The 18,433-nt window shown below is 56.5% G+C and overlaps 1 protein-coding gene and 1 long non-coding RNA gene across 4 annotated transcripts; one reads left to right on the forward strand and one right to left on the reverse strand.

The window, feature by feature from the left end:
* Positions 1-572: 572 nt before the first annotated feature.
* On the reverse strand, positions 573-14,765 carry KLF15 (KLF transcription factor 15). Of its 3 annotated transcripts, none has more exons than XM_045904182.3 (3): positions 14,701-14,765; positions 9,114-10,214; positions 573-1,452 (listed from the first exon to the last, which is right to left on the reverse strand). In XM_045904182.3, exons 2-3 carry the CDS (start codon positions 10,187-10,189, stop codon positions 1,284-1,286), a joined length of 1,245 nt encoding a protein of 414 aa, XP_045760138.1. In that variant the 5' UTR covers positions 10,190-10,214; positions 14,701-14,765; the 3' UTR covers positions 573-1,283. The 3 variants fall into 3 exon arrangements, with proteins under 3 accessions (XP_045760138.1, XP_045760137.1, XP_064447008.1); XM_045904181.3 differs by having other exon boundaries at positions 14,562-14,743; XM_064590938.1 differs by lacking the exon at positions 14,701-14,765 and adding an exon at positions 14,387-14,555.
* Positions 14,765-18,369, forward strand: LOC123863996 (uncharacterized). The gene is made up of 2 exons (XR_006795692.3): positions 14,765-15,034; positions 17,886-18,369. It is a non-coding gene; the product is annotated as an uncharacterized LOC123863996 (long non-coding RNA).
* Positions 18,370-18,433: the final 64 nt, after the last annotated feature.

Here is an 18,433-nt window from a genome sequence, read left to right on the forward strand (position 1 = left end):
CGGCACAGAGGTGGGATTGCTTTGAGAAGCCTGCACTGCTGCGCCTGGGGCTGAATCCCAAAGGGGTCTTCATGTCCCTCTGGGTACAAATCAAGGTCCCCCAAATGCTGCAAACACAGACACAGAGACTCAGCCCTCAGACCTCAGAATCACCCCCCTTTCCTGGCAAAGCAGAGGAAAACATGAATGCCATAAGGTTATTGAGTTCTTTTTTCTTTTTATTGGCAAAGTAAATATATTTTTATGAAGGACCAAAGAAAATATACATAATTGTAACATATGTACACCAGCTTTATAGATTTTTTAATTTCAAATTTACACAAATGTTGATATGTTATTAAAAGATATTTTATGTAGATGTACCTATGTACAGCTTATTTACATACATTCATAGGATGTGAAATAAACCTGTCAAAACAAGCTAGTTCATTTGATATTAATTTCTAGACAAAATAAGGAATGCATTTCTAAATCAGGATTCGGAGGCTATATCTAGTTCTCCTACACGCAATGCAGCCTACTCCCCTCTCTTCCCCAAGGTGACCCTGGAGGCTGGTGTCTGGATTTGTCTGGAAACGGGATGAGGGGATGAGCCATGTTGGGTACAAATGCTCTGGGGCTAGCCTGCATCTGTCTGTCTGCCCTGCACTTTAACTCAAGCACATGCATTGCCAGGCCCCCAAAGAGGGGGCTTCTCAGCCTAATTCCACATCTGCCCAGGGGCCAGGTTCTGCCCCCCTGACTGCCCTGCTCATACCCTCTGGTAGTCAAGCTGAGCGGGAGATCTTGGACAAAGCCACCCTCACACCACAGTGCAGCCTTGGACTTCTGGCCTACTTCCTTCTTCCCAGCATGGCTCCCTCTGGGAACTGACATTTCAAAACTGCACATTACTTCTTCTGAGCAAAAAAGTGCCGGCCTTGGCCCAGGCAGGGAGCCCAGTGGGAGAAGGTCCAGGCTCCCAGGCCGCTGCAGCACAGGCCGGCCCACGGGAAGGCACGATGGCACGAAGGCGGGAAGGCCGGCCTGCAGCCTGCAGCCCGGGTGCTAGGGGCCCAGCCCCCAGGGGCGCGGGTGTGGCTCTAGGTCTTCCTAGGAAAGGCAGTGGGCTGGGGGCTCTGGGTTCCCGCCTCCCAGGCAAGCCCCCGTCTTCCTGCACCTCCCGGGCTTCAGAAAGTGGGTTGGCAACATTGTCACGTCCCTCTGAAGAGGCAAATAAATTATTGCTACAAAATAACGGGGCGGGAGAGGGGGCGGAGGAGGGGGCGGGGGCTGGCGGGCGCTCAGTTCACTGCGCGCACCGAGCGGCTGCTCCGGGGAAAGCGGTGCACCTTGATGTGCTTGGAGAGGTGGTCGCTCCGCGCGAACTTCTTCTCGCACACAGGACACTGGTAGGGCTTCACGCCCGAGTGCGAGCGCCGGTGCCGCGACAGCTCGTCCGAGCGGGAGAACCTGCGGGACACGCACGGGCCGCGGTCAGCGAGGCCCGCCCCGCCAGGCGCCCACCCAGAAGGCAGCCGGCAGGTGCAGGGCTCTACCCAGCCGGGCAGGCGCGGCAGGCGCGGCCCCAACACTTCTCCGGGTCCCGAGTTACTTCTGAATCCACTGGTGAAAAGTCACTTTCCCCCGCCCCCCGCCCCCCAGGGTGGCAAGAACTGTCAGTAAAAGCCTCAGTGGTGGCACAGCGGTCCGTTCTTGGGCATCTGGGCCTGTGAGCAGTGGTAAATATTCTGATAGGCTGTCAAGCCCACCAGAGCCCAGGATTTACTCTCCACAGCATCCTCCCTCTCCCCTTCCAGTGGTGAGCTGCAGGATCACCCTGGCCCCGACTGCCGCTAGCTGCACCCCATGCTGCCCCCTAGGCAGAACTTGGGGTTCTAGGAAGGTGTGAAGGCGGAAGCCCCTCCTGAGGGGAAAGCGAAGCCTGAGAGAGCTATCTCTTCCCCAGTACTGCAGGGAGCCCCTGGCTCCTCTCCCTTGTCTTCATTTCAGCTGAGGCAGGGTCTTCAGAATTGAGCTCCCCCCCCCCCCACTCCTGGTCACTGCTTTCCTGAAGGCTGGGTCCCCTACGCTGTCACCAGACAAAACCACACCACTGCAAGATACTTCTGAAACTTTAAATGGTTCACCTGCCACCTCCCTCCTTTGGCCTCAGCCTGCCTGAAAGCAAGCGCTCCCACAGCCCAGAGGCCAATGAGAGTGAGCAGCTGCTAACGGGAGAGGTAAGGGTCCCAGCTGGGCCACAGGGCTCAGACCGCTGCCACTGATTTCAGGGATTTGAAGCTCCCCCTACCCCATGACCCTCATCCTGACAATGAGATCCCACTCCCCACACATACATACTGTTCTCCACCGTGCTCTACCTTGGTCCATTGACCCATCCTTGGTCCGTCTTGCCACAGGACATTTGCACATACCGTTCCCTCCATCTGAAATGCTCTTCCCTCCCCTCTTCTTGCTCCCTCCCCCCATCCCTTAGAGCTCAGCTCAAATGTCACTTCCTCAAGAAAGCCTTCCAGGACTGCATCCCATTCTAGGCTCCTGCGACACAAAATGCATCTCACTTTCTTGGCCCCACCACTGCTGTAATTTTAAATTCGTTTTCAACTTCTGATGAAGTTCTGTGCCATTAGACCATCAGCACCATGAGGAAAGACATGTGTCTCATTCCCTGTGATCCATCCCACAAGCAGCCCAGGGCCTGGCATATGGCAGGTGCCCAATAAGTGCATTTACATGAAAGCATGGATACAGCAAGCACCCACGGGAGGATGTAGGGCTGTCACAGGGAATTCTTCTCAAGTCTCATCACCTGCACACACAAACACGTGTGCACACCACACAATGCACACGTACACACCCCTATATAAATGCCACACATGTGCACATCACAAACATGTGTGCACACACACGCATGTACACAGTCACATCACATGAGGGTGCACATGCACATACATGAACACATGCATGCACACACACACACAGGTCCAGCAGCCCCTCCCTGAACCTGTGGCCACACAGCAAGAGGTAGGTTAGCTGGTACAGCTGTCCCCAAACCAGCCAATGGGTAGCCTACCTCTCACCTGACCCTGTGGGTGGAGGCCTTCCTTAATCCCACAGCCTGCCAAGGACTAGAAGGAACATGCCCTGGGGAAGGTGCAGCTGGGGAGTAGGAAGGCCTGAGCACCAGATAGGGAGCCTGCCCAGAAGCACAGAGGACAGGCAGCTCAGCCTGGCTCAGCTACTCCGGGGCCCAGGGCCTTGTCCTGACAGCACAGCGGGGTTTCTGCGCTCGGAGGCTGGCACCCCACATCATCCCCCAGAGCTCCAATCGAGGCTGGCACAGAGCAACGCTCTCAGCATATGTCTGAAATAATGGAAGCCGGACTGGCCCACTTTCCAGATGAGGAAATTGAGGCTCCAAGTGATGAGGGACTGATCCAGCATCCCCAGCATGGCAGAGCAAAGGTCCTGGCGCAGCGTCCTACCATGCCCTGCGTCCCTGCCCCCCCCCCCCCCCCACCGTGACTGCAGAGCGCCTGGTCTCCTCCACATTGCCGGGTTAGGTGGTGTGTGTCACTGGAGCCCTAAGCCAGTGAGGAAGTGGCATCAATGCACCCTGGAGGTCAGAGCCCCAACCCTGCTCCCAGGCCAGGGCCACCTGCCCCCAGCAGGAGTTGAACATACAGCTTCTGAACAGGTGGGCCTGCCCAGGGCAGGGGCAAGCAGGAAGCCACAGAAACAACGCCACCAGCAATAGCCTTTGCTGAACCCTTTCTGGGCACCAGGATCAGTCCCAGAGAACTGACAATACCACAGCAAGGGCTCAACAAGGACAAGGGGCTTGCCGGGTCACACAACCAGCAGAATGGTTGGATCCTTTCAGGTCCCCACCCCACCAGGAGCCCTGCGTGATCCTGAGCAAGCTTGGGAACCCTCTCGGGCCTGTATCCTCACTCATGCAGTGAAGACCTTGGGATTTTGCCCACCTTCTGGGACTTGTCTCAGAGGCCAAAGGAGTTGACACAAAGACCACAGTGGCCCTCTCAGCATGGGGACACTGAGGGAGAGCCAGGCCTGAGAACAAGTTGTCCCAACCTGCAAGCCTCTTCCCTGCTGCCTCAGGATCCTGTGACCTGAGAGGTCCATCCCTGGGAATTGAGCCCTCAGAAGATCCCTACCTCACACCCTCACACACATTCTCCCAGACAGCAGCCACTGGAGGAGCCTGAAGGCCACACAGTGGGAGTGAGGCCACGTGGCTAAGATTCAGGCCTTGCAGGCAGTGAGCTCTGCTACTTGGTGACCTGGGCAAGTCACCAAGCTCTCTGAGGCTCAGTTTCCCCACCTGGAGACAGGGAACTGACAGCTCTGCCTCACAGGACTGTGAGGATTGTAAAAGGCACTGAGTGTTTATAACAGTGCTCAGCACATGGCAGTCATTCAATGACTGTGAGCTCTGATTACCTGCAAGGAGCTCAGTGCAGCAATGTCCAGGGGCACATGGGACAGCACCATGACTCCTGCTGCTGAGGTGCAGGAGAGGGAGGCAGCCAACACGACAGCCCCACAACTGGCACACACCGCACCTTTGTGCAAAGCGTCCCTTCCATCAGCCAGAAAGCCATTACTGTAAATAGTCAGGTCTCAAGGACCGCAATGGGAATGGTGCTCCCTGGAATAGTGGTACAGTGCATAACCCTCCCAACACCACTTGGGGGCTCTGCCAAGTGCAGGGAAGAAGTAAGAGAATGCCTCCTTGAACAGGACCAGCAGTGACACAGGGGCCAAGAGAGCAGGCCAGGAGCGGACCACTGGGTCTGAATCCTGTCCCTGCCCCATCCTGGCCCTGGGGCCTCAGGCCTGCAACCACCCTTCTCTGGGCCTCCAGGTCCACTGGGAATGACCACAGTACCTGCCACACAGGGCTGCTAAAAGTTACTAGTATTCCTATTAGCTGTGGAAGGAGAGTATTCTTTCTGGATGGAACAGCTTGGCCATTCCGGAACAGGACGTTCTGCTGCCGTGAACAAAGGGGGCCTGTGTCCAAGAGTGTAGCAAGGAAACTTCTAGGAAGGCAGGCAAACAGCCACTTCCCAGACAGATCAGGATAGGAGAAGTCTGGTTTGAGCCCCATCAAGGATGCCAGAACCACATCCCAAGAGAGGAAGGGACAAGGAATATTGGGTTCAGGACCAAAAGCAGAAGGAAGTGGGGGCTGGTTACCTGGCAAAGGATGCCCTGGGTGGGGGGGGAGGGGAGGACACCATTCATTTCACAGAGGGGCACAGGACACAGTGCCAGGGCCGGAACCAGCCCAGCAGGATAAAGAGCAAACTGTTCACTGGGGCCACCAGGAAGAGAGGCAGCCTTGGGCATGGGAAGCTCCCCATATGAAAAGGCAGGCAAGTATGCAGGGGTGCTGCCTGAAGAGCAGCTGCAGGTGGAGATCCTATTTCCCACCACTTGCATAGGCCACCTCCCATGGGAGGTTTGCCCTGGGGGCTAGAGAGAGGTCCTGAGTCTGGGTGGAGGAGGTCAGGGCGGGGGCAAACAGCCTGGGCTGAACTCCTGACCTGCTACTCACTAGCTGTGTGACCAAGGAGAACTTACTTAACTGTTCTGTGCCTCAAATTCCTCCTCTGTAAATGGGGACAGCATACTGATGCCTACCTTGTAGACTTGTTTGGGGCATTAAATGAGCTGCTTTGGAACATTCGGAGCATGCATCAGGACCTACTGTTATTGCCGTTGTTGTGGTTGGCTCTTTTCCCCTAGCCCAGAAGCATGACACCTGAAAGAGCTTCTGGCCTCATGGGGGAGAGAGGACACCCAGCCATTATAGTACCAGGCACACAGGGAGAGAGGATGAGGGAAAGGCCAGCCGAGTAGCTACAGGGGTCAAGTTTCTAGGTGGGAAAGGTATGTCCACCAGACTGCTGGTGGGTCAGTGTGGCGCTGAAGCACCTGCCCGAGGGCACACCCAGAGCCATGCCCACTAGCTCCATCCCTGTGGGCTCTCTGGGAAATGCACACTGGTGCCTCCGTGTCACGGAGTTGTTGTAAGGACTCAACGAGCTTATCTATGTGACACGTGTAGAACAAAGCAGGGGCCATCGCAAGACCAACTACCATTGCCATCAGGAGGAAAGTGGTGGAGACAGAGGGTGCAGAGAGGGCACAGAGAGGGTGGGGGCCTGAGTGGGAGCCTACATTGTGGAAGGGAGGTTGGCAAGCAGATCGTACCAGAATGAGAAGTTTGGATAGGAATCTAAGTGTGCCAAAGCACATGAAAAGGCCAGAATAGCCTCATAAGGTAATGAGTTCCTCATGGCAGGAAGTACACAAGCAAGGGTAGGGATTGGTGGAAGGTTAGAGCAGTGCCCAGCACAGAGTAAGTGGTTGGAAAATATGGCGCCTGTCATCATCACTACTACTGCTGTCCTGTCCAGACCAAGCTGCCCCAAAGCTGGTCTGTCTTCCCGCCCAACTACTGCAAGGGCTCCCTCCACATACAAGGGACATGCACATCTGTGCACAATTCCAGGGGCTCAGGATTTCTGAAGGCCAACCAGGGACTCTTGCATTCTCAGAGAAATAGCTCTCCCAAAAGGCAGGCACCTTCAGCTCCCTGTGCCTCCATCACCTGTAACCCCCCAGAGGCCAGACCCTATTCCAGGGGAACACTGGGAGAAGCTGGGGAGGCCCTCTGAAGGCCTAGGAGTGGCTGGAGGCAGGGATGGCTCCATGGTCAGCTCCACAGGGACCTCGCCATGCCAGGCACACACCAGCCTTCCCCTGCAAGAGGGTCCTGGGCAAGAAGACCAGTTCCAAGGCCCACACAGTGGCAAAGCTGAATCCCCTCCACAAATCCCACCCCCACTTGCTTGCATGCCTCCTACCATGGGGAACTCACCACCTCCAGAGGCTACTGTGTTGGGGCTGAGATCTGCCTCCCTAAGATGCATTCTGGGCTGAGCGTTCCATATGCTCTCTGGGACAGCCCAGAAGGCAGGTCCCCTCCTCCTGGGGGGAATGGGACAAGTGGGCAGCCTTACCAAGGACCACACCCTTCTACCCCGTGGCCCTACCCAGACTCATCCTGACTGGAGGGGCCACTCGCCAAGAGTCAGCAGTGACCAGGGGACAGTGCCCAGGAAGGTGAGCCCATCATGAGTTGAGCCAGTGCCCTGTCCAGCCAGATGCTCAACCCCTCCACAGCCCTGTCCCCCACCAAAAGGAAAATGCATCCAAGAAGAGTCCCTGTGAGTCTGGGGTACCTCCAAAATGGCACCCTTCTCAGACTCTGCCCTTGTATGAGTAACAGTACCACCAATGAGAAGGGGTGGTGCTGAGTGCTGCTCCGCTCCTGACCCTGGTACGGAGCAGGCCCTCCACTTCACAGATGAGGAAACTGAGGCTTGGCCAGGGGGGACCTCCCTGAGGGCACACAGCAAGTTGGAGGCTGACCTAGGCTGAGGCTCCCCGCCATTGTTGCCAGCTATCACCCACCCAGGGTGTCACAATGCCCCTCCGTTCTACAGTTGAGCACCTGTCTCTATGGCCCCAGGATCTTGGCTTCTCTTCCCACACCCAAGCTCTGACCACCCACACTGCATACCGACCACCGCGCTGGGCCTCACAAGTGGTCCCACAGGTGCACCTGTCACCCCAAGGCCCACTCAGCAGACTGTGGCGGGAGGCCCAGAGAGAGATGTGACGTTAACACTGTGCCCACTCTTGCAGAAGCCACGTAAGCCTGTCTGACAGGTGCCTTTGGGGGGCAGCGGCTGGGTGAGACCCTTCCTCGGGAAGGGCCTCCATAACCCCAGAGCTGTTTGGGAAAAGTGCCTTCCTTGGCCAGCCCAGCCCTCCATGGAAAGAGGCTGCAGCATCGCACTGGATATCGGCGCGCTCTCAGAGGAGTCTGCTCCAGAAAACAGAAGCTGCCGACTGCTCCCCATCAGTCACGCCCACACAGATGCACACACGCGGACGAGGTACCCAAACACGTGGGGTTATGCCAACCGCCAAGACGCACACTAAGAAAGCAAAACATGTACCCACGTGCACACGCACAGCTGCACGCCCACTGTGAGGTCCGCACACAAATGAGCGTGCCACGTGGCTCTCACACTCACAAAGCAGCGGCCGCACAGCACAGCCTGGGAACGTGGGGAGCACAGGCCACCCTCCCAGGGGGGCCACGTTCCTCCAGGGTCGGCATCCTAAAGACTGGGGAAAGCCCAGCCGTGGTACCCCCGAGCACGGGAACTCCTGGCTGCCTGCATTTCAGGAAAAGGTGCACAAGCCCACCTGAGGGCCCATCCAGCTCTGCCACCCGCTGGCTGCATAGCCCTGAGCAAGACCCCTGTCCTTTGAGAGCTGGTTTCCCCTGCTGAACCCCACGGAGTGGAGTCTGGAAGGACTCCTCCACCTTTACTTCAGCATGCCCCGCCTGGTCCTCCCCTCTTGGTTGTCCTTTGAAGTTCCCCAGATACACCTTCAAGTACCCCCAGGGGCGCAAGGACCAGGCCCAGTCCACAAGTCCGTGAACATCTACAAGCGAAGCTGGTCCCTCTGGCGGGAACAGCGGCGTTTCCAGAATGTGACTTCTCTGACACAGGACCCTCTAGGCTCGAATCCCATTTACAACGTGGTATGGCCTTGGGCAAGTTACCTAGCCGGTCTGAGCCTGTTCCCGCAGCTGAAAGGTGGTAGTCAGGGTAGTACTCACCCTTAGGGGTGCTGTGAGGCACAGAGGGAGCCGTGTGCACATGGCCACAGCCCCTCTGATACACAGCCCTCACTCCACCTTTCTAAAATAGCCGCCCTTGTTACTAAGAAGAGAGCCCTTCTGCCATGGCCCAGCTCCTCACCGTCAGCATGAGCCGCAGCAAGCCTTACCTGGTCATTGTGAAACCGGAGACCAGTTGGTTTCAGGCTTTAGTGATCACTAGGGACAAGGAAAGCTCTGGGCAGCCATGCCAGCTCAGACCCCACTCCCCCCTTCCTAATCAGCCTTATCTCATGGTGAGCCAGGCCTTGACACCCAGGGGAACAGAGACGAGCTGGTCATGCTCAGCACCCGGCCCGTCACCTGTCATACTGACCTCCAGCCGCAGCCCGGCCAGGTGCAGGCAAAGGGCTTCTCGCCTGTGTGCCGGCGCAAGTGGGCCTTGAGGTGGCTGCTTTTGGTGTACATCTTGCTGCAGCCGGGGAAAGTACATTTGTGCATTTTGATGAGTTCTGCTGCAGGATTCTTGGGGAACTTCTGGCCCATGAGTAGGCCGGTGGGGCCAGGCCCCAGGGGTCCCGACCCAACGGGCTTGGCAGCGATGGGCACAGGGGCAATACGCACGAACTTGGAGGACAGGTTCACATTGGAAGAGGGCACCACCTGGGGCACAAGTGCAAAGGTCTGACCCTGGATATTGACCAGAAGCTGGGCCACCTTGACACTTTCTGGGGCCTGCCCAGGGGAGGCAGGCTCCGTGCCTGATTCCTGCTTCACCTGCACAGGCTGGATCTGCAGCAGCACGGGGATGGGGCCATCAGATGCAGGCCCCCCACCTGGGCTCTGGCTGCCACCCACACTGGCACTGCCCAGAGGGGGGGTGCAGCGCTCTCTCCCACCGGACCCAGGATGGAGGTGGCTCCTATGGGGCCCTGCTGAGAACTGGCCGCAGGCCTCCGAGTCCTTGCTGTTGCTCTCTGGGGCTTCCTTGACCCCCAGCTCCATGTTCTCCTCTAGAAACTCTTCAATCTCCTCCAGGGTGGGCTGGAAGGGCCTTGGGACATCATCGGGGTCGCCCACAGGAAATTCAGGGAAGCAGAAATGCTCTCCCTTCCCAGGTGCCGGTGCCCTCCGCCAGGCCCCCCAGGCCATGGGACCACTGCTGGCCCCGATGCCACCGCCACCACCACTGCCCAGTGTGGCCTGGGACAGCAGGAAGTCCAAGATGCTGTCCTGGCCTTCAGCACCCGGGCCACCACCGTAGCAGGAGCAGACAGCCTGTGAGTCTGGGCTGGCACAGGAGCAGAGACTGGAGGCGTCGCTGTCATCCTCTGAGAGGGGCGAGGGCAGCCTGTGGTATGCCCGCCCACTGGCCAGCCTGCCACCCAGATAGCCAATCGGGCATTTCAGCGACGAGAAGGTCTCGTCCACTGGCATCAAGTGGTCCACCATGCTGGCCTGGCCGTGCCGTCGGCGGCTGCAGAGAGGAACAAAGGAGGCCTGATCAGGAGGATGGCATGCTCACCTGCCACCTCGTAGGCCTGTGCCTCCACCCCGCTGCCCACCCACAGTCTCCCACTGCCAAATGCCTGGATCCTGTCTCCATCCCATCCCGTGGGAGAACTCTGCAAGAGTGTTTTCCAAAATTGCACCACCTATTTGCAAAAGAGCGCTCTCCAAGTCCATTGCACAATCCAGGGTACTTTTGGTTTCAAACAGGTTTTCCAGAACAATTCGGGAAAGAACACCCATGTACCTGTGAATGATTGAGCGTGGGTGCATGTGAGCAAGAAAGGACGCAAGGAGGCTCTCTGTACCCTGAAACGGCCAAGGTTGGGGAACCCCGTCCAGCTAACTGGAGTGGCTGCATTGCTGAGGACACCTGACCTCAGCTTCATTCTTGTTGAGTCACTGGAAGGGGGTAGGAGAATGGCCATTTGCCCTCTGACCCCTGTGGTTGTTGGAGCCTGGGTAGGGTTGCCAGACTGAGCAAATAAAACTATAGGCCACCCAATTAAATTTGATTTTCAGGTTTAAAAAACAAGCAACTTGTAACATAAGTACATCCCAAATATTAAATGTGCCATGCTCATATTAAAAAATTATTTTATCGGATATTGAACCTTAACTTGGCAGTCAATAGTTTAATCAGGCAAGTCTAATTTGTGGCAAAAAAAAAAAAGAAAAAAATAGGTTAGAGACCGCATATGCGCCTGTCCTCACAGGCTGTTTCCCCATCTGAAGCGGGGCAGCTCATCCACCCTCCCATTCTCAGACCCCTCCAGCCTCACCTGCCTCCTCTGTGAAATGGGAAAGGCAGAGACAGAACAAAATGCTCTCAACTGTACCCAGACACTTTACTGAGGCTTTACCACTGGGTGGACAGGACCCTGCTGCATGGTGATAACTCACAAGTGCAAAAGTGGACCCAGGTCCCAGAGCACCTGCACGGCCACTACCCCATTCTGACTTCATAGCCATCTAGTGGGATGGGAGATAAGATGCCTTTGGCCTGTACCCCATGGAGCACTCACCACCTCAGGAAGGCCCAGCTAACTCCCGTCTCCCCACTAGACCATGAATTCCATGAGGGCAGGCTAGGCTGCTGGGTCTCCACTGTGTTCCCAGCTTCTGGCGTGGCAGCTGGTGCCCAGGAGGGGCTCAGAGAATATCAACAGAGAAGAGAGGGGACATCTGTGTCCTCTGAAGGCCATGCGAGGTCTGGTGTTCAAGGAAAGTCAACAGTGTACGGCTGTAATGGGGCCACCTCTGTGGACCTTTGTCCCCACCCAGTGACCAGTGAGGTTCGGGAAAAGGGAACATTCTATATCTGAAACCAGAGATTCTCTGCTTCCTGTCACCACTCTGCACCCACCCCTATGCTCTGTCTCGAGGACTACTCCTGGAACTGGCACACAGCACTATCCAATAGTCAACGAGCCAACAAGCCTGGCCAGGGACAGAGACCTCTCAGGGCCAGCTAGGATCATCATCAGCTGTGCACTCCCCAAATCTCAGTTTCCCCACCTGTTCCAGGCCCCAATGACCTCAGTTTCCCCCTAATCCAGGAAGCTTCATGGAGCTCCAGGAAAGTAAGGCAAGGTAGATGCCCTTGGCAAGTCTGCGCCCCAGGGCAGTTTTACCAGGAGGACATTTGGCTCTTTGATTATAAATACTCATCTGAGGATTTAAAACTGGGAGTTTCAAAATATACACTAGTCACCAAATCAGGTGCTGAGAAGGAATGAAAGTGCCAGATAATAGGAAGGGCAACGAGCCCACACTGCCCTACGCCCCACCACCACTCCTTTCACCCACCCTCTGAGCAGGAAGCTCTGCAACTTAGATGGGCAGCCTCAGGCAGGTGGCAACCTCTTTGTGTCTGTGTCTTGATCTGTTGGGTGGGGTTGCTGCCAGTGGTACCTAGTTCCCAGGTTGCTGAAAGAGTTCAGTGAGCTAACACAAGTTGAACACTTACTACAGGGGCTGGCACACGCAGACGTTGGTCAGTACCAACTATTAGGATTAACCTCCAAATAGGTGAACACATGGTCTTTCTGTCCCTCCACTGTGATCCTAAGGAATCAGGGGGCTCCAACCTTCCTGGAACCTAGGAACAGGCCTTCACTGGTGGTAAGAGGCAGATCAGGCCATGTTCTTGCCCACTTAAAACTCTCCCCTGAAATGTGATCACCAACTAAATATTACATGATAATAAAGAATTAGTTAATATTTTTAAGTGTGATGATGGTATTATAGTTGATAACGGAGATATTCACAGATGAAATGGTATAAAAAGAAAGAGCAGGGGAAATAAGAAAGTATAGTAGGGTAGGGTAGGAGAAATGTGACCCCCTCTTCTCCCAGAAGCCATGCGTCTGGGCCTTGCCCACCTCTCCCAGACCTCACCTCCACCTGCTCCACTCCACACTGGCTGTGCCCTCTCTGTGGGTCCCACTTCCCCCAGTGCTCCCAGTGGGAGTGCCTTATTTAGATCTCAGCTCTGAGGTCACTGCGGGGGGGGGGGGGGGGCTCTCTGGGCCACCCTCTGTCAAATCATCCCACATTGTATTCTTCCAGCAGTTGCTACCAGGGGAAAACTATCTTGGTTAAGTGTTTGTGTACTTTATTTTCTGTCTACCTCCCTACCAAAATACAAGCTGTTCTGACTATCCAGTCCACTACTATCCCAGAGTCTAAAATAGGAGCTGGCAGAATTTGCTGGTTGAGTGAGCGAGAGGTTCTTGGGGAAGTCAGGCAGGCAGTAGGGGTGTGGGGATTCCACCAGGAATAGAATGGCCAGGGTCAGTCAGAAGAGTTTTAATGCAGGGCTGAGCAGCCTGGGCTGGACACTCAGGCACTGAGAGCAGAGGAGGGCCTCTGGGGCTACCCCAGGCGCTGGCGATAGAAAAAGGGCCCCGCCAGGGCTGGAGGGAGCCGGCTGGGGCCCTAAAACACAGCAGTACATGGCATAGCCAGAAGCACAGCCTGCGTGCAGGGGGAGGGGACACACTGTTCCGGGCAACGTCCCCGGCCTACAGCCGGACTCCGCCCCCCCCCCGCCCCCCCCCCCCCCCCCCCCCCGGCCGGGCCAGGCCTGCTGTTTATCCTCCCGGGGACACAGCGGCTGCAGGAACAACATGTAATTGATAACAAGCCCAGCGCCGGCCAAGGGCTTGCCATTGGGTCAGCGTGCAAATCACGGGGGTGGCGGGTGGGGGCCGCCCTTCAAAATAAAAGTCTCCGCTCCCTGCGCCATCCGCAGGCCCCAAAGTCGCAGAGGCCAGGCGTCCTCCCACCTGTAGGACGGCGGGGGCTCCCAGGAGCCACCTAGTCTTTGGGGGAAAGGTGATTTGAGGGACTAAAGCATTTGGGGATTTTTGTCAGCTCCCCAGGGACTGGGCGAGAAAACATCCTCTCTGTGTCCTGGGGGGGGGGGGGGTCTTTTGGAAATAGCACAGTGGGGAGAAAAGAGGGAACCCGACAGACGGCCATGGTGGGTGGGAGTGGCCTCTCTATTCCCCGCCACCCCCTAGCCACCGTTCTGCTCCTGTTCAGTGGAAAGAACCAGGGGACTCTGCGTGGGTAGTAGAGAGTACTAGACATGTGAACAGTGCGGGTGTGCGCGAAGGGGTGTGAGTTCATGTCGTGTGATTGTGCGTTTGCGGGGCGTGGTGCGCGGCAGCAGTGTGGCTGTGCCGGAGGGTGTCCCCGACATACTGGCGCGTGGAGCTGGTGTGGGTGCCTGCGCGGGTGTGGGAAGGTGCGTGGGAAAGGAAGACATGGGGGACCCGCTCAGACCCCTCGGTAGAGCCCTGGAGCGCTGCCCGCTGGGCACCATGCCCTCGGCCTGCGCCCCCCTCCCCCAGGGGCCAAGGCTGCGGTGACCGACAGTAACCCCACCGCCACAGGCCACTCCGTCCCCCCACCCCCAGCCCCCGACCGGCCGGAGTGTCCGCCTGTCCGCTCCTCTCGCCAGGCCCGGCCGTGTGCCCGCCATATGGGAGGGCCAGCCCGCAAGGCGCGCAGGACTCGCGGGGCCAGGCGCCGAGGCGGCGGCCCGGACCTGCCCGGGGAAAGTGCCTGTGAGCAACTGGGGGTCACTCTCCCACGGGGTTGTCTGATCCCTGGCCCCGCTCGGGGGCTCACCTCGCTCCTCCGACATTTCCTCGGACACTCGCGCAGAGCTTGGGACAGCGGCGAGGGCACCCAGCCACACGACCAACCAGTCAGCGCCCCGCTGCCCCACTCGTGTCCCAACCAGCCCCCTGGGCGCCCGGAGCCGCGTCCACGCGGCCGTCCGGCCTCCCCAAGCCTCTCCCACCTGAACTTGGCGCACGCCCGGCTAGCGGCCAGGCCCCGGCGGTCTTGAGGCCCCGGGGGCTGGGCTGGGGGCGACGGCCTGGCTCCCGGTCCGGCGGCGGCCGCGGGCCCAGCCGCGGGTCCTGCTTTGGTTCGCTTACCCGCTGGCCCGCGGGTCGCTGCGGCGGAGCAGTCGCCCGCCGCCGCTAGCTCTGCGCTCACTCCCCGCGGCTCACGTGACGCCGCGGGCGCCGCGAAGGCTCGCAGGAGGCTCGGCCCCGGGCGCGCGCCCCATTGGCCCGCGTCGCGCGTCACGCGCCCCGCCCCGCCCCCAGCCCCGCCCCGGCCGCGCGGCGCACTGCTGCCGCCCGCGCGCTCCCGGTCCGGGAGCCACCAGCCCCGCGCGGCCCGCGGTCCCCAGCCACTTCCCCTCCCCCCAGCACGGCCGTGGGTTTGCGGAGTCCGCGGGAGACGCTTCTGAAGCGCGGTCCCCAGGTGAGAACGTGAGACGGGCCTCGGGCCCTGCCCCAAGGCCTGAGATTGTCCCGAAGTCGGGGCCCAGGCGGGGGCCCTGGGGCCGCCCGGGCCAGGTCTGCCCTCCACCCCCACTCCCACCTCGAGCCCGGTACCGGCCGCTGTGTATCCCACTGAGAGCCGGAGAAAGTCGGGGACTTGCCTTAGGGAACGTATTGTTGGAGAAATACGGTATGGTCTTTCTGCTGAGCAATCACGGTGACCCCCTGCGGAAAGTGCGCGCTCTCGGCGCTGCCTCCCCGGCCTCCCAGAAGGGCTGAGGGCGTTTGACCCCTGCTTCAGATCACTGACACCACGTGTTTGGGCCACCCTCCTGAAGACAGAGCAGTGCTCCACAGGCTACAAAGGCCGTGCCCAGGCTGTTGTAGTCCGCAGCAGTCCCGGGACGCGTTGGCATTCCACTCAGAGGTGGGAAGAGGGAGGCTCAGAGTGACTTGCCCAAGAAGTACTAGTGAGCCGAGGGTGCCAGGCACCCTGCTACGAGGCCCTTTCCCCCACACTCCTGTGGGATTCTCAGCCAAGCATTTACAGATGAAGAAACGGACTCTGGGGGGCCGCGGTCCTCCCCTGGTCACTCAGCGGGTAAGGACGGGGGGAGGTGAGGCAGAGCCTGTCTGTCTGCTCCAGGGCCGGCATCTTCTAGGCAACCCAGGGACACGTGGGCAGAGGTCCTTCTAAGGAGTTAACATCCTTTCCCTTCCTGGCCTGGGAGGTGGAGAGCATTTTCTCTGCTCCCCTCCCAGTACACTGCCAGAGCAGGAACGCCTGGCCAGGAGCTGTCTGGGCTCTCTGGAATGCTGTGGGTCTGGGCTCCTTTGTCCATGCCAGGGCTCGCCCCTGATCATGTGGTCCTCCCTGTGCACCCAGTCAGGGCTAGGGATGCAGCGCCTGCTGCCACCGGGAGCCAAACCGCAGCTTGGCGGGCAGGTTTGGAGGACACTGGTGTTGAAGATGAAATGCGTCCTAGCAGCTTGGGCACATAGGTGGTCAGAAATTGAAGAGCAGAGAGTGATAAATACTGTGTGACTTTTCCGTGTGGAATCTTAAAAACTAAATCAAAACGTTCATAGAAAAAGAGATCAGAAAAAGAGATCAGGTCACCAGAGACAGAGGGTCGGGGGAGAGGAAATTGGAAAAGTGGTAGAAAGGGACAAACTTCCAAGTGTAAGATAAATAAGCCGTGGGGTCGTCAGGTACAATAGGACATTCAGCACTGCTGTGTGATATACAGGAAAGTTATTAAGAGAGTGGATCCCAAGAGTTCTCACCAGAAGGAATTTTTTTTTCTTTTTTTACTTTTCCTTATATCTATATGAGGTGATGACTACTAACTAAACTTACTGTGGTAATTATTTCACAATATATGTGAGTCAAACCATTATGTTGTACACACTAAACTCATACAGTGCTGCATGTCAATTGTGTCTCAATAAAACTGTGGGGGGGAAAAAAAACTGAAGGACAGCCAAGATGCTCCTGTTACAACCTGAGTCAGATCATGTCTCTCCTTGACTCAGAACATTCCAGTGGCGCCCAGCTATCACAGCCTGCAATGCCCTACATCCCTGACCATACTCTCTACTCCCTTCCCCTTGCTTACATCACTCCAGCCACACTGGCCTCCTTGCAGTCCCTCAAACATACCAGGCACAGTCCTACCCCAGGGCCCTTGAATGTGCTGTTCCCACTGCCTATACAGACTGTTTCCCCACCAATTACATGGTTCTGTCCCCTCCTTCAGGGTTTTATTCAAATGTTATCTTCTCACGGAGCCCTGCCTTAACCACCCAATATAACACGCTCCCTACTCTTTCCTATTTCCCTATCTTGTTTAACTTTTTTATTGGCATTTATTCCCTGCTAATGTATTATACATTTTACATTTTATTTTGTTTGTTTTTGGTCTCCTCCAGTAGAATGCAAGCTCTACCAAAGCAGTGATTTCTGTCCATTTGTTCCCTTCATATCTCTAGCACCAAGCACACAGTAAGTGTTCAGTTGTTGAATTAATGAATTTCTGAAAGACTTAAAGCAAACAGGGTCAGCCTGAGAAGAATTAAACAGGACTGAGGAACCTACCCCAAATGAGTTAAGAAGTTGGTCATTAGAGAAATTAAACCAGTTTTCCCCTCAAAGAGACCCAGAACATCCCCAAGCTAGTTTCCAAGGACTGCCTTTGTACAGAGTGCCTCTCTGGTTCATTCTCCTCCTCCCTCCAGCACCTGGTTAACTCCTTTCATCCTTTAATATCAGCTCAGATTTAACTTTGTAGAGGACATAGTCCCATAAAAACCTTATTTCCCACCTCCAGGCTAGACCAGGTCTCACATGTCTGTCCTTCTTGGCATGGTGTTCAGAATGTAGTAGAGGCTCAGTAAATTTGTGTTGAGTAAATAAACAAATGAATGAGTGAATGGGGACACTGGCTGCCTAAGTAACTGAATTCACCCCAGCCCGTACCTCTCCCAGTGTAGTGGGGAGAATCTGTTACTGGAATTCCCTGCCAAGAAGAAAAGGAAGCCAGGTAGTGCTCTTCCAAACAGAGATGATAAAGAAAAAGAGACGTTTCTCTTCACACCAATGAAAACCTCTAACATACTTTCCCTCTAAATTAATTCCTTCCTTATTTCTACATCATCTTGCATAGAAAAGGGCCTGAGTCCCTGGCGCCTGTCCAGCTCTGACTTGTTGCAAAGGCCCCAGCAACAGAAGAGGGGCTTACCTCTAGGGCAAGCTTTGGGCAAGTTAGTTTGCCTGTCAGAACCTCAGTTTGCTCATCTACAAAATGGGTGCCACCCTAATTGCCTCACAGGTTTGTTGGAGGAGCAAATACAGTACTAGATGGGAAGAGGCGTTGGAGAAGTAGAGAGACTGGGAAGAGGCAGTTATCAGCCCTGGGCAATGCTGCAAAATGGGAACCCTGGCACACAGCCCCCAGGGCAGCAGGATGATGGCAGTGCTGAAGATCAATAAGCTCTACCAGGGCAGCAAGGAGCTCCACCTGGGGAGGAGGGAGCAGCGTTGCTGAGAAGCATGTGTCCAGGCCCCCTTGGAGAGGAGGCATTCCAGGGCGTGCTCAGCCAGAAGATGCAAGAAAGCCTATGAAACAGTGGCCACGTTGTCGATGGAACCAAGGATGTGGATTCTCTGTCCCCTTACAGATTCAAGCCCAAGCCTCTTGGACTGACATCCAGGCCATTCATTTGAATAATTCTTTTAAAAAATAACACCTGTGCATTGTTACAGTGTTCAAGCACCACAGAAAGGCATGAAATAAAAAGGAAAATTCCACTTGGCCTCAGTCTCACTCATCATTTCTGTTTTGGTTTTCATATGACCTAATTGTAAATAATATGCTTG

This window comes from Mirounga angustirostris, unplaced genomic scaffold, assembly GCF_029215605.1.
Source record: "Mirounga angustirostris isolate CCGP_5_RB_7025 unplaced genomic scaffold, mMirAng1.0.hap1 SCAF_1, whole genome shotgun sequence".
NCBI classification, from domain to species: domain Eukaryota; kingdom Metazoa; phylum Chordata; class Mammalia; order Carnivora; family Phocidae; genus Mirounga; species Mirounga angustirostris.

Coding starts and splice junctions, on each gene's coding strand:
- KLF15 (XM_045904182.3), bottom strand. CDS start 10,189: ATGGTGGACCACTTGATGCCAGTGGACGAGACCTTCTCGTCGCTGAAA. Junction 1,453..9,113: donor TGGCCGGGCTGCGGCTGGAG/GTCAGTATGACA, acceptor CGTGTCCCGCAG/GTTCTCCCGCTCGGACGAGC.